General features: G+C 38.7%; 1 protein-coding gene across 3 annotated transcripts in view; it reads left to right on the top strand.

The window, feature by feature from the left end:
- The window catches only part of LOC128653352 (sushi, von Willebrand factor type A, EGF and pentraxin domain-containing protein 1), a 260201-nt gene extending 253009 nt beyond the window's left edge, over positions 1 to 7192 (top strand). For all 3 annotated transcript variants that reach the window (XM_053706580.1, XM_053706581.1, XM_053706579.1), the window contains one exon: positions 6988 to 7192. In XM_053706580.1, coding sequence (XP_053562555.1) covers positions 6988 to 7025 — 38 coding nt within the window. In that variant the 3' untranslated portion in view covers positions 7026 to 7192. The remainder of the gene's footprint in view (positions 1 to 6987) is intronic.
- Positions 7193 to 14291: the final 7099 nt, after the last annotated feature.

Genomic DNA, 14291 nt, shown 5'->3' with positions numbered 1-14291 from the left:
ACAAAACTCCAGCCGCAGAAAAAAGTCAGTAGTTAAGAGCTTTCTGGGCTAATGCCGGTTTATAAAGCTCTTAACTACTGTGCTCTAAAGTACACTAACACCCATAAACTACCTATGTACCCCTAAACCGAGGCCCCCCCACATCGCCGCCACTCTATAAAAAAAATGTAACCCCTAATGTTCCGCTCCGTACACTGCCGCCAACTACGTTATCCCTATGTACCCCTAATCTGCTGCCCCTAACACCGCCGACCCCTATATTATATTTATTAACCCCTAATCTGCCGCCCCCGCTATCGCTGACCCCTGCATATTATTATTAACCCCTAATCTGCCATCCGCACGCCGCCGCCAGCTACATTATAGCTATGTACCCCTAATCTGCTGCCCCTAACACCGCTGACCCCTATATTATATTTATTAACCCCTAATCTGCCCCCCTCAACGTCGCCTCCACCTGCCTACACTTATTAACCCCTAATCTGCCGAGCGGACCGCAGCGCTACTATAATAAAGTTATTAACCCCTAATCCGCCTCACTAACCCTATCATAAATAGTATTAACCCCTAATCTGCCCTCCCTAACATCGCCGACACCTAACTTCAAGTATTAACCCCTAATCTGCCGATCGGAGCTCACCGCTACTCTAATAAATTTTTTAACCCCTAAAGATAATTTTAACCCTAACCCTAACACCCCCCTAAGTTAAATATAATTTTATTCTAACGAAATAAATTAACTCTTATTTAATAAATTATTCCTATTTAAATATAAATACTTACCTGTAAAATAAACCCTAATATAGCTACAACATAAATTATAATTATATTATAGCTATTTTAGGATTTATATTTATTTTACAGGTAACTTTGTATTTATTTTAACCAGGTACAATAGCTATTAAATAGTTAAGAACTATTTAATAGCTAAAATAGTTAAAATAATTACAAAATTACCTGTAAAATAAATCCTAACCTAAGTTACAATTAAACCTAACACTACACTATCAATAAATTAATTAAATACAATACCTACAATTATCTACAATTAAACCTAACACTACACTATCAATAAATTAATTAAATACAATATCTACAAATAACTACAATTAAATAAACTAACTAAAGTACAAAAAATAAAAAAGAACTAAGTTACAAAAAATAAAAAAATATTTACAAACATTAGAAAAAAATTACAACAATTTTAAACTAATTACACCTACTCTAAGCCCCCTAATAAAATAACAAAGCCCCCCAAAATAAAAAAATGCCCTACCCTATTCTAAATTACAAAAGTTCAAAGCTCTTTTACCTTACCAGCCCTGAACAGGGCCCTTTGCGGGGCATGCCCCAAAGAATTCAGCTCTTTTGCCTGTAAAAAAAAAATACAATACCCCCCCCAACATTACAACCCACCACCCACATACCCCTAATCTAACCCAAACCCCCCTTAAATAAACCTAACACTAAGCCCCTGAAGATCTTCCTACCTTGTCTTCACCTCGCCGGGTATCACACCGATCCGTCCTGGCTCCAAAATCTTCATCCAAGCCCAAGAGGGGGCTAGACATCCATCATCCGGCGGCTGAAGAGGTCCAGAAGAGGCTCCAAAGTCTTCATCCTATCCGGGAAGAAGAGGCGATCCGGACCGGCAACCATCTTGATCCAAGCGGCATCTTCTATCTTCATCCGATGAGGACCGGCTCCATCTTGAAGACCTCCACCGCGGACCCATCTTCTTCTTCCGACGACTTCCCGAGGAATGACGGTTCCTTTAAGGGACGTCATCCAAGATGGCGTCCCTCGAATTCCGATTGGCTGATAGGATTCTATCAGCCAATCAGAATTAAGGTAGGAAAATTCTGATTGGCTGATGGAATCAGCCAATCAGAATCAAGTTCAATCCGATTGGCTGATTCAATCAGCCAATCAGATTGAGCTCGCATTCTATTGGCTGTTCCGATCAGCCAATAGAATGCAAGCTCAATCTGATTGGCTGATCGGATGAGCCAATCGGATTGAACTTGAATCTGATTGGCTGATTCCATCAGCCAATCAGAATTTTCCTACCTTAATTCCGATTGGCTGATAGAATCCTATCAGCCAATCGGAATTCGAGGGACGCCATCTTGGATGACGTCCCTTAAAGGAACCGTCATTCATCGGGAAGTCGTCGGAAGAAGAAGATGGGTCCGCGGTGGAGGTCTTCAAGATGGAGCCGGTCCTCATTGGATGAAGATAGAAGATGCCGCTTGGATCAAGATGGTTGCCGGTCCGGATCGCCTCTTCTTCCCGGATAGGATGAAGACTTTGGAGCCTCTTCTGGACCTCTTCAGCCGCCGGATGATGGATGTCTAGCCCCCGCTTGGGCTTGGATGAAGATTTTGGAGCCAGGACGGATCGGTGTGATACCCGGCGAGGTGAAGACAAGGTAGGAAGATCTTCAGGGGCTTAGTGTTAGGTTTATTTAAGGGGGGTTTGGGTTAGATTAGGGGTATGTGGGTGGTGGGTTGTAATGTTGGGGGAGGTATTGTATGTTTTTTTTTTTACAGGCAAAAGAGCTGAATTCTTTGGGGCATGCCCCGCAAAGGGCCCTGTTCAGGGCTAGTAAGGTAAAAGAGCTTTGAACTTTTGTAATTTAGAATAGGGTAGGGCATTTTTTTATTTTGGGGGGCTTTGTTATTTTATTAGGGGGCTTAGAGTAGGTGTAATTAGTTTAAAATTGTTGTAATTTTTTTCTAATGTTTGTAAATATTTTTTTATTTTTTGTAACTTAGTTCTTTTTTATTTTTTGTACTTTAGTTAGTTTATTTAATTGTAGTTATTTGTAGATATTGAATTTAATTAATTTATTGATAGTGTAGTGTTAGGTTTAATTGTAGATAATTGTAGGTATTGTATTTAATTAATTTATTGATAGTGTAGTGTTAGGTTTAATTGTAACTTAGGTTAGGATTTATTTTACAGGTAATTTTGTAATTATTTTAACTATTTTAGCTATTAAATAGTTCTTAACTATTTAATAGCTATTGTACCTGGTTAAAATAAATACAAAGTTACCTGTAAAATAAATATAAATCCTAAAATAGCTATAATATAATTATAATTTATATTGTAGCTATATTAGGATTTATTTTACAGGTAAGTATTTAGCTTTAAATAGGAATAATTTATTTAATAAGAGTTAATTTATTTCGTTAGATTTAAATTATATTTAACTTAGGGGGGTGTTAGGGTTATGGTTAGACTTAGCTTTAGGGGTTAATACATTTATTAGAATAGCGGTGAGCTCCGGTTGGCAGATTAGGGGTTAATGTTTGAAGTTAGGTGTCGGCGATGTTAGGGAGGGCAGATTAGGGGTTAATACTATTTATTATAGGGTTATTGAGGCGGGAGTGAGGCGGATTAGGGGTTAATAACTTTATTATAATAGCGGTGCGGTCCGCTCGGCAGATTAGGGGTTGATAAGTGGAGGCGACGTTGTGGGGGGCAGTTTAGGGGTTAATAAACATAATATAGGGGTCGGCGGTGTTATGGGCAGCAGATTAGGGGTACATAGGGATAATGTAAGTAGCAGCGGTTTACGGAGCGGCAGATTAGGGGTTATTAATAATATGCAGGGGTCAGCGATAGCGGGGGCGGCAGATTAGGGGTTAATAAGTGTAAGGTTAAGGGTGTTTAGACTCGGGGTACATGTTAGAGTGTTAGGTGCAGACTTAGGAAGTGTTTCCCCATAGCAAACAATGGGGCTGCGTTAGGAGCTGAACGCGACTTTTTTGCAGGTGTTAGGTTTTTTTCAGCTCAAACAGCCCCATTGTTTTCTATGGGGGAATCGTGCACGAGCACGTTTTTGAAGCTGGCCGCGTCCGTAAGCACCGCTGGTATCGAGAGTTGAAGTTGCGGTAAATATGCTCTACGCTCCTTTTTTGGAGCCTAACGCAGCCATTCTGTGAACTCTCAATACCAGAGGTATTTAAAAGGTGCGGCCAGAAAAAAGCACACGTAGCTAACGCACCCCTTTGGCCGCAAAACTCTAAATCTAGGCCTAAGAAAATTAGAACCAGAAACGCTGTGTGTAGCTTAACACAGAGATCTGGAATAAAATAAAGAAAACTTTATCTCAATATAGGTACACAAACGCATTTTGGCCATTACACACAGGCCTTTTTAAACCCATTCTGCCGATATTCAATCAATAGCATGTCAGTTCTATCAGCCAATAGAATTTCAGTAGCTCTCATCCTATTGGCTGATTTGAACAGCCAATAGGATTTCAGAAGCTTGCCTCATATTGGCTGATTTGAATTTAACACTCAAATCAGCAAATAGGAATGCAAGGGACGCCATCTTGAATCGCGTCCCTTGCACTTCAGTTTACGGAGGCGACCGTGAGAAGAGGAACGCTGCGTCAGATGGCTGCAGGATGGACCCGCTCCACGTCAGCTGGATGAAGATAGAAGAGGCTGCCTGGATGAAGACTTCTTGCCGCATGGATAATGACTTCGCCGGCTGGATGGGTCCTTCAAGAACTGTAAGTTGATCGTCGGGTGTTAGTGTTAGGTTTTTTTAAGGGTTTTTTGGGTGGGTTTTATTTTTAGTTTAGGGTCTGGGCAATGTAAAAGAGCTAAATGCCCAATGAATAGCTTAGGTTTTTTTTAGAGTTAGGGATTTTATTTGGGGGGGTTGGTTGGGTGGTGGGTTTTACTGTTGGGGGTGTTTGTATTTTATTTTTACAGGTAAAAGAGCTATCTTTGGGACAATGCCCCACAAAAGGCCTTTTAATGGCCATTGGTAGTTTATTGTAGGCTAGGGTTTTTTTTATTTTTGGGGGACTTTTTTATTTTGATAGGGCTATTAGATTAGGTGTAACATTTTTTTATTTTTGATAATTTGGTTTGTTATTTTTTGTAATTTACTGTTGTTGTTTTTTGTAATTTAGTAGTTTTAATAAGGTTTAATTATATATTTAAATAATTTTAGTAGGGTTAGTTTTTTTTTAATATGTAATTTAGTTTATTTAACTGGTTAATTTTAGTATAATAGTTAGGGTAGGTTAATTAATAGTTTAAAACTAGTTTATTTTAATTCTACGGGTAAGTTTTAATTTATATTAAGATAGGGATGTTGTAATTTTAATTTAAAGTTAAGGGGTTTAGGGGTTAATAGATTAATTTAGTTTTTGGCGATGTGGGGGGCTGACGGTTTAGGGGTTAATAGGTTTAGTTAGTGGTGGTGATGTGGGAGGCCAGAGATTTAGGGGTTAATAAGTTTATTTAGTGGCGGCGGTGTCGGAGAGCAGCGGAATAGGGGTTAATACATTTTATTTAGGTTGCAGCGTGTCGGGGGCGGCAGATTAGGGGTGTTTAGACTCGGGTTTATGTTAGGGTGTTAGGTGCAAACGTAACTTGTTTTCTACCATAGAAATCAATGGGGTATATTTCATTCTCTTGCAGCATTGATCATAAGCTTTCAGTGCTTTCAGACTCCCATTGATTTCTATGGCATCCGCGGCCTCAAGGGTGGCAGATTGAATAACAGGTACGATGCATCGGAATAGACGGGAGCGTACCTGTTAACTATTTCATAAATTGGAAAAATAGAGCCGAATGTGTATTTGGAACATCTGTAATGACGTAAGCATCGATCTGTGTCGGATTGAGATTGCGGGATCGTATGTTACGTCACAAATTTCAACATTTGCCGGTCTTGAGGATTTCAATCTCGCAACAATTACGATGCGGAATTCCGGCGAATTTTTGGGTGACACTTTGATAAATATCCCACTAAAGCTGGCCTAACTTCAGATAGGAATTATTTCTTTGATTCTAGTTAGACAATGTCACAGCAGTGGCTTAAATCAATGATCAGGGCAGAAAGAGCAGTTCTCTAGCAATGAACAAAGTGTCCCACATTCTCAGATTGGCAGAACATCAGCATTTAATGATCTAAGTCATTCTCATCCCACAAGTGAACCATGAACCATTGGTACACAGACTTTCATTATTCTATAAGGTGATCGATTTTGCCATGTTGATCACTTAATAACCACCTAAACATTTTACAACTTCTTTGAAAGAGGGGCACATTTTTTTCAAAGCTAAGATACCATTTATAATTCAGAGCATGCTTGGCACCTAGTAGAGGTGATTGCGATTTCTTTGCTAATCACCTGCTACATAAAGGTGCATGAGACTCCCTCATTTTAAAGACAGTATTCCTCTCTTTTCTATGAAAGTTTTTGTGTGTGGTGTATGCTTCCTGTAAGACATAGGAACTCCATCCACATCCCTGCTTGCAGCAAATACATTAGTTAGGAAATTACCATTTCAAGGCAGTTACCTCCCAATAAACCACATTTCAACCCACTGGAATTTGCATGTTTTTTCATGGGGGGTTTCAAAAACCTATTCTGATCTCTTTTAATACCCAGCATATTCAATTTAAACCAAAGTTTTCAAATTAATTTGTGGCACAATAACAAACCCATTAACCTGCATGTCCTTAACTTGTCCTCCACCTCTGAGGTGGCGGACAGCAATCATCCCGATCAGATACGATCGGGACGATTGACACCCCTTTGCTAGCGGCCGATTGGCCGCAAATGTGCAAGAGGTGGCATTGCAAAAGCATTTCACCAGAAATACTTGTGCAATGTTAAATGCCAACAGCGTATGCTGTTGGCATTTAGCGATGTTGGGTGGACATGATCTGCTGTAGCGGATCATGTCCATCCGACATATGATAAATCTACCCCTAAGTTGTGTACTATCAGATATATTGGTTACTAAAATGTGATGTCATTGACGATGCCTTGTCAGTGATGTCAAAGATGATAATATTTGTGATGACAGGGATTTCATCAGTATTGCCTCCATTAAGTCACCAACAAACCCTGAGAGGCCCAAAAAGCATATTAACTCAAAAAATTCCTAGCTTTTATTCATCTGATAGAACTGCATTTTAATTGAATTTCTGTTTGATTTGCAGCATCTGTTAATAAGTTAAGAGAACAGTATGCTGTTTGAAGAGGCATCACTGTAATTGAAGACAATGGAATCCTGAACTTGGTGTGACTTGTGTTCAGACAACTTGGAGCTACTTTTTATCTCATAATCACTATAAGTAATAGTTTATCTACAAGACTTTTTGTTGGATGTTAATTTTTTAAATGAATAAACAAAATAAAACAAGACATTGTTTTTTCTTTTATGCATTTTGTTTTCTTAGCCACTTGTTAAGGTGAGATTATATCAACCATCAGTTTTTAACCTAATGAGTCAACACCTTTGTCTGCAAGAACTCAAGTAATGAGACTGAATGCAACTGTTATAAACACACGTGGAGCTTTAACAAATTATTCAAAATTAAATTAAAAATGCTCAGGTGACACACTGAAAATAAATAATTGATAAAAATGACCTGCAGGGCATTCAGACAGTTGTAGACTGCAGTAGTTTTGAGGCATACTGAAGTAAAATGATTGTCTCATAGTAAGAGAGAGAGACTGGGTCAAGAAAGGGATTTCTCCATATGGGTGTTATGAGTGTGTGTTTAAATTTGCATTGCAATGTAGCAGTGTTAATAGCGATAATAAAGAGCCAAGTTAGAATTGGGGATGTTGCAGTAAATAGGAAATGATTAAGTTGTAATGGAAAAGAGTCAATAGGCAGTTTTTTCTCAAAGAGGTTGCTCTGTCACAAGGAGTAAAGAAGCTGTGACAGTTAGACTGGAAGAAAGTTTACTCACTTTCACACCTACACAAATGAATCAAGTAGTGAAAAGTCAGGATGGTTCTTATACCTTACTTTATTTTTCAGTTAATGACACAAGCATAGGTAGGAAGTTGTTTCACTCCTCAACAATAGTTGTTTCACTCCTCAACCATGTTTGTCATCTTACTGTGCCACTTAAAAGATCTTTTAATACATTTTTAGCAGAGGTCTGTCTAACAGTTTAGCTAAGAATTGTACTGACATTAAAGCGTCAAAGCCATCCTCTAGATATCTTTTCAACTGTTGGGGAAGTCATAGGCATGTAGAGCTTGTTTGTAATGAGAGGTGCAAGGCGAGAAGTGAGTGCATGCATCACACAGGCTAAATAACCATTTCAGAATCATGTCAGAATTAAAACTTGATCTTTCCAGCCATATAAATTGAACAGAACAATTATTTATTTCATGTAATTAGCAAGAGTCCATGAGCTAGTGACGTATGGGATATACATTCCTACCAGGAGGGGCAAAGTTTCCCAAACCTCAAAATGCCTATAAATACACCCCTCACCACACCCACAATTCAGTTTTACAAACTTTGCCTCCGATGGAGGTGGTGAAGTAAGTTTGTGCTAGATTCTACGTTGATATGCGCTCCGCAGCAAGTTGGAGCCCGGTTTTCCTCTCAGCGTGCAGTGAATGTCAGAGGGATGTGAAGAGAGTATTGCCTATTTGAATGCAGTGATCTCCTTCTACGGGGTCTATTTCATAGGTTCTCTGTTATCGGTTGTAGAGATTCATCTCTTACCTCCCTTTTCAGATCGACGATATACTCATATATACCATTACCTCTGCTGATTCTCGTTTCAGTACTGGTTTGGCTTTCTACAAACATGTATATGAGTGTCCTGGGGTAAGTAAATCTTATTTTCTGTGACACTCTAAGCTATGGTTGGGCACTTTGTTTATAAAGTTCTAAATATATGTATTCAAACATTTATTTGCCTTGACTCAGAATGTTCAACTTTCCTTATTTTTCAGACAGTCAGTTTCATATTTGGGATAATGCATTTGAATTAATCATTTTTTTTCTTACCTTCAAAAAATTTGACTCTTTTTTCCCTGTGGGCTGTTAGGCTCGCGGGGGCTGAAAATGCTTCATTTTATTGCGTCATTCTTGGCGCAGACTTTTTTGGCGCAAAAATTCTTTTCCGTTTCCGGCGTCATACGTGTCGCCGGAAGTTGCGTCATTTTTTGACGTTATTTTGCGCCAAAGATGTCGGCGTTTCGGATGTGGCGTCATTTTGGCGCCAAAAGCATTTAGGCGCCAAATAATGTGGGCGTCTGATTTGGCGCTAAAAAATTTGGGCGTCGCTTTTTGCTCCACATTATTTAAGTCTCATTTTTTATTGCTTCTGGTTGCTAGAAGCTTGTTCTTTGGCATTCTTTCCCATTCCTGAAACTGTCATTTAAGGAATTTTGATCAATTTTGCTTTATATGTTGTTTTTTCTCTTACATATTGCAAGATGTCTCACGTTGCATCTGAGTCAGAAGATACTACAGGAAAATCGCTGTCTAGTGCTGGATCTACCAAAGCTAAGTGTATCTGCTGTAAACTTTTGGTAGCTATTCCTCCGGCTGTTGTTTGTATTGATTGTCATGACAAACTTGTTAATGCAGATAATATTTCCTTTAGTAAAGTACCATTGCCTGTTGCAGTTCCCTCAACATCTAAGGTGCAGAATGTTCCTGATAACATAAGAGATTTTGTTTCTGAATCCATAAAGAAGGCTATGTCTGTTATTTCTCCTTCTAGTAAACGTAAAAAATCTTTTAAAACTTCTCTCCCTACAGATGAATTTTTAAATGAACATCATCATTCTGTTTCTGATGACTCTTCTGGTTCAGAGGATTCTGTCTCAGAGGTTGATGCTGATAAATCTTCATATTTATTTAAAATGGAATTTATTCGTTCTTTACTTAAAGAAGTACTAATTGCTTTAGAAATAGAGGATTCTGGTCCTCTTGATACTAATTCTAAACGTTTGGATAAGGTATTTAAATCTCCTGTGGTTATTCCAGAAGTTTTTCCTGTTCCTAATGCTATTTCTGCAGTAATTTCCAATGAATGGGATAAATTGGGTAATTAATTTACTCCTTCTAAACGTTTTAAGCAATTATATCCTGTGCCGTCTGACAGATTAGAATTTTGGGACAAAATCCCTAAAGTTGATGGTGCTATTTCTACCCTTGCTAAACGTACTACTATTCCTACGTCAGATGGTACTTCGTTTAAGGATCCTTTAGATAGGAAAATTGAATCCTTTCTAAGAAAAGCTTATCTGTGTTCAGGTAATCTTCTTAGACCTGCTATATCTTTGGCTGATGTTGCTGCAGCTTCAACTTTTTGGTTGGAAACTTTAGCGCAACAAGTAACACATCATGATTCTCATGATATTATTATTCTTCTTCAGCATGCTAATAATTTTATCTGTGATGCCATTTTTGATATTATTAGAGTTGATGTCAGGTTTATGTCTCTAGCTATTTTAGCTAGAAGAGCTTTATGGCTTAGGACTTGGAATGCTGATATGGCTTCTAAATCTACTCTACTTTCTATTTCTTTCCAGGGTAACAAATTATTTGGTTCTCAGTTGGATTCTATTATTTCAACTGTTACTGGTGGGAAAGGAACTTTTTTACCACAGGATAAAAAATCTAAAGGTAAAAACAGGGCTAATAATCATTTTCGTTCCTTTCGTTTCAACAAAGAACAAAAGCCTAATCCTTCATCCTCAGGAGCAGTTTCAGTTTGGAAACCATCTCCAGTCTGGAATAAATCCAAGCCAGCTAGAAAGGCAAAGCCTGCTTCTAAGTCCACATGAAGGTGTGGCCCTCATTCCAGCTCAGCTGGTAGGGGGCAGGTTACGTTTTTTCAAAGAAATTTGGATCAATTCTGTTCACAATCTTTGGATTCAGAATATTGTTTCAGAAGGGTACAGAATTGGTTTCAGGATGAGACCTCCTGCAAAGAGATTTTTTCTTTCCCGTGTCCCAGTAAATCCAGTAAAAGCTCAAGCATTTCTGAATTGTGTTTCAGATCTAGAGTTGACTGGAGTAATTATGCCAGTTCCAGTTCCGGAACAGGGGATGGGGTTTTATTCAAATCTCTTCATTGTACCAAAGAAGGAGAATTCCTTCAGACCAGTTCTGGATCTAAAAATATTGAATCGTTATGTAAGGATACCAACGTTCAAGATGGTAACTGTAAGGACTATCTTGCCTTTTGTTCAGCAAGGGAATTATATGTCCACAATAGATTTACAGGATGCATATCTGCATATTCCGATTCATCCAGATCATTATCAGTTCCTGAGATTCTCTTTTCTGGACAAGCATTACCAGTTTGTGGCTCTGCCGTTTGGCCTAGCTACAGCTCCAAGAATTTTTACAAAGGTTCTCGGTGCCCTTCTATCTGTAATCAGAGAACAGGGTATTGTGGTATTTCCTTATTTGGACGATATCTTGGTACTTGCTCAGTCTTTACATTTAGCAGAATCTCATACGAATCGACTTGTGTTGTTTCTTCAAGATCATGGTTGGAGGATCAATTTACCAAAAAGTTCATTGATTCCTCAGACAAGGGTAACCTTTCTGGGTTTCCAGATGGATTCAGTGTCCATGACTCTGTCTTTAACAGACAAGAGACGTCTAAAATTGATTGCAGCTTGTCGAAACCTTCAGTCACAATCATTCCCTTCGGTAGCCTTTTGCATGGAAATTCTAGGTCTTATAACTGCTGCATCGGACGCGATCCCCTTTGCTCGTTTTCACATGCGACCTCTTCAGCTCTGTATGCTGAATCAATGGTGCAAGGATTACACAAAGATATCTCAATAAATATCTTTAAAACCGATTGTACGACACTCTCTGACGTGGTGGACAGACCACCATCGTTTAATTCAGGGGGCTTCTTTTGTGCTTCCGACCTGGACTGTAATTTCAACAGATGCAAGTCTCACAGGTTGGGGAGCTGTGTGGGGATCTCTGACGGCACAAGGAGTTTGGGAATCTCAGGAGGTGAGATTACCGATCAATATTTTGGAACTCCGTGCAATTTTCAGAGCTCTTCAGTTTTGGCCTCTTCTGAAGAGAGAATCGTTCATTTGTTTTCAGACAGACAATGTCACAACTGTGGCATACATCAATCATCAAGGAGGGACTCACAGTCCTCTGGCTATGAAAGAAGTATCTCGAATTTTGGTTTGGGCGGAATCCAGCTCCTGTCTAATCTCTGCGGTTCATATCCCAGGTATAGACAATTGGGAAGCGGATTATCTCAGTCGCCAAACGTTACATCCGGGCGAATGGTCTCTTCACCCAGAGGTATTTCTTCAGATTGTTCAAATGTGGGAACTTCCAGAAATAGATCTGATGGCGTCCCATCTAAACAAGAAACTTCCCAGGTATCTGTCCAGATCCCGGGATCCTCAGGCGGAGGCAGTGGATGCATTATCACTTCCTTGGAAGTATCATCCTGCCTATATCTTTCCGCCTCTAGTTCTTCTTCCAAGAGTAATCTCCAAGATTCTGAAGGAATGCTCGTTTGTTCTGCTGGTAGCTCCGGCATGGCCTCACAGGTTTTGGTATGCGGATCTTGTCCGGATGGCCTCTTGCCAACCGTGGACTCTTCCGTTAAGACCAGACCTTCTGTCACAAGGTCCTTTTTTCCATCAGGATCTGAAATCCTTAAATTTAAAGGTATGGAGATTGAACGCTTGATTCTTGGTCAAAGAGGTTTCTCTGACTCTGTGATTAATACTATGTTACAGGCTCGTAAATCTGTATCTAGAGAGATATATTATAGAGTCTGGAAGACTTACATTTCTTGGTGTCTTTCTCATCATTTTTTCCTGGCATTCTTTTAGAATTCCGAGAATTTTACAGTTTCTTCAGGATGGTTTAGATAAAGGTTTGTCTGAAAGTTCCTTGAAAGGACAAATCTCTGCTCTTTCTGTTCTTTTTCACAGAAAGATTGCTATTCTTCCTGATATTCATTGTTTTGTACAAGCTTTGGTTCGTATAAAACCTGTCATTAAGTCAATTTCTCCTCCTTGGAGTTTGAATTTGGTTCTGGGAGCTCTTCAAGCTCCTCCGTTTGAACCTATGCATTCATTGGACATTAAATTACTTTCTTGGAAAGTTTTGTTCCTTTTGGCCATCTCTTCTGCCAGAAGAGTTTCTGAATTATCTGCTCTTTCTTGTGAGTCTCCTTTTCTGATTTTTCATCAGGATAAGGCAGTGTTGCGAACTTCTTTTCAATTTTTACCTAAAGTTGTGAATTCCAACAACATTAGTAGAGAAATTGTGGTTCCTTCATTATGTCCTAATCCTAAGAATTCTAAGGAGAAATCGTTGCATTCTTTGGATGTTGTTAGAGCTTTGAAATATTATGTTGAAGCTACTAAATCTTTCCGAAAGACTTCTAGTCTATTTGTTATCTTTTCCGGTTCTAGAAAAGGCCAGAAAGCTTCTGCCATTTCTTTGGCATCTTGGTTGAAATCTTTAATTCATCTTGCCTATGTTGAGTCGGGTAAAACTCCGCCTCAGAGAATTACAGCTCATTCTACTAGGTCAGTTTCTACTTCCTGGGCGTTTAGGAATGAAGCTTCGGTTGATCAGATTTGCAAAGCAGCAACTTGGTCCTCTTTGCATACTTTTACTAAATTCTACCATTTTGATGTATTTTCTTCTTCTGAAGCAGTTTTTGGTAGAAAAGTACTTCAGGCAGCGGTTTCAGTTTGAATCTTCTGCTTATATTTTTCATTAAATTTTATTTTGGGTGTGGATTATTTTCAGCAGGAATTGGCTGTCTTTATTTTATCCCTCCCTCTCTAGTGACTCTTGTGTGGAAAGATCCACATCTTGGGTAGTCATTATCCCATACGTCACTAGCTCATGGACTCTTGCTAATTACATGAAAGAAAACATAATTTATGTAAGAACTTACCTGATAAATTCATTTCTTTCATATTAGCAAGAGTCCATGAGGCCCGCCCTTTTTTTGTGGTGGTTATGATTTTGTATAAAGCACAATTATTCCAATTCCTTATTTTTTATGCTTTCGCACTTTTTTATCACCCCACTTCTTGGCTATTCGTTAAACTGAATTGTGGGTGTGGTGAGGGGTGTATTTATAGGCATTTTGAGGTTTGGGAAACTTTGCCCCTCCTGGTAGGAATGTATATCCCATACGTCACTAGCTCATGGACTCTTGCTAATATGAAAGAAATGAATTTATCAGGTAAGTTCTTACATAAATTATGTTTTTATGTAGGCTGTATATAGAATGTACTATTCTAGAGTGATACTGTTTTTCAATTTACCAAACCAGTGAATATACTTGGAAACATTTTTTTTTTTAAATAATCAAAAGTTATTTTAAAGCATACAAAATAAGTTCTGATCATCATTACTAACCAAAAGAACAGGTTCCAAAGAGATATAGTGCACAGGACTGTCTGGGAACTTCAGGAACAGAACAGAGTTTTTTTTAAATAAATTTGTATATAGGTTGTT

The sequence above is a fragment of the Bombina bombina genome, chromosome 3, assembly GCF_027579735.1.
Source record: "Bombina bombina isolate aBomBom1 chromosome 3, aBomBom1.pri, whole genome shotgun sequence".
Lineage (NCBI taxonomy): Eukaryota > Metazoa > Chordata > Amphibia > Anura > Bombinatoridae > Bombina > Bombina bombina.
The sequence above is the reverse complement of the archived record's forward strand: the minus strand, read 5'-3'. Positions and strand labels throughout refer to the sequence as shown.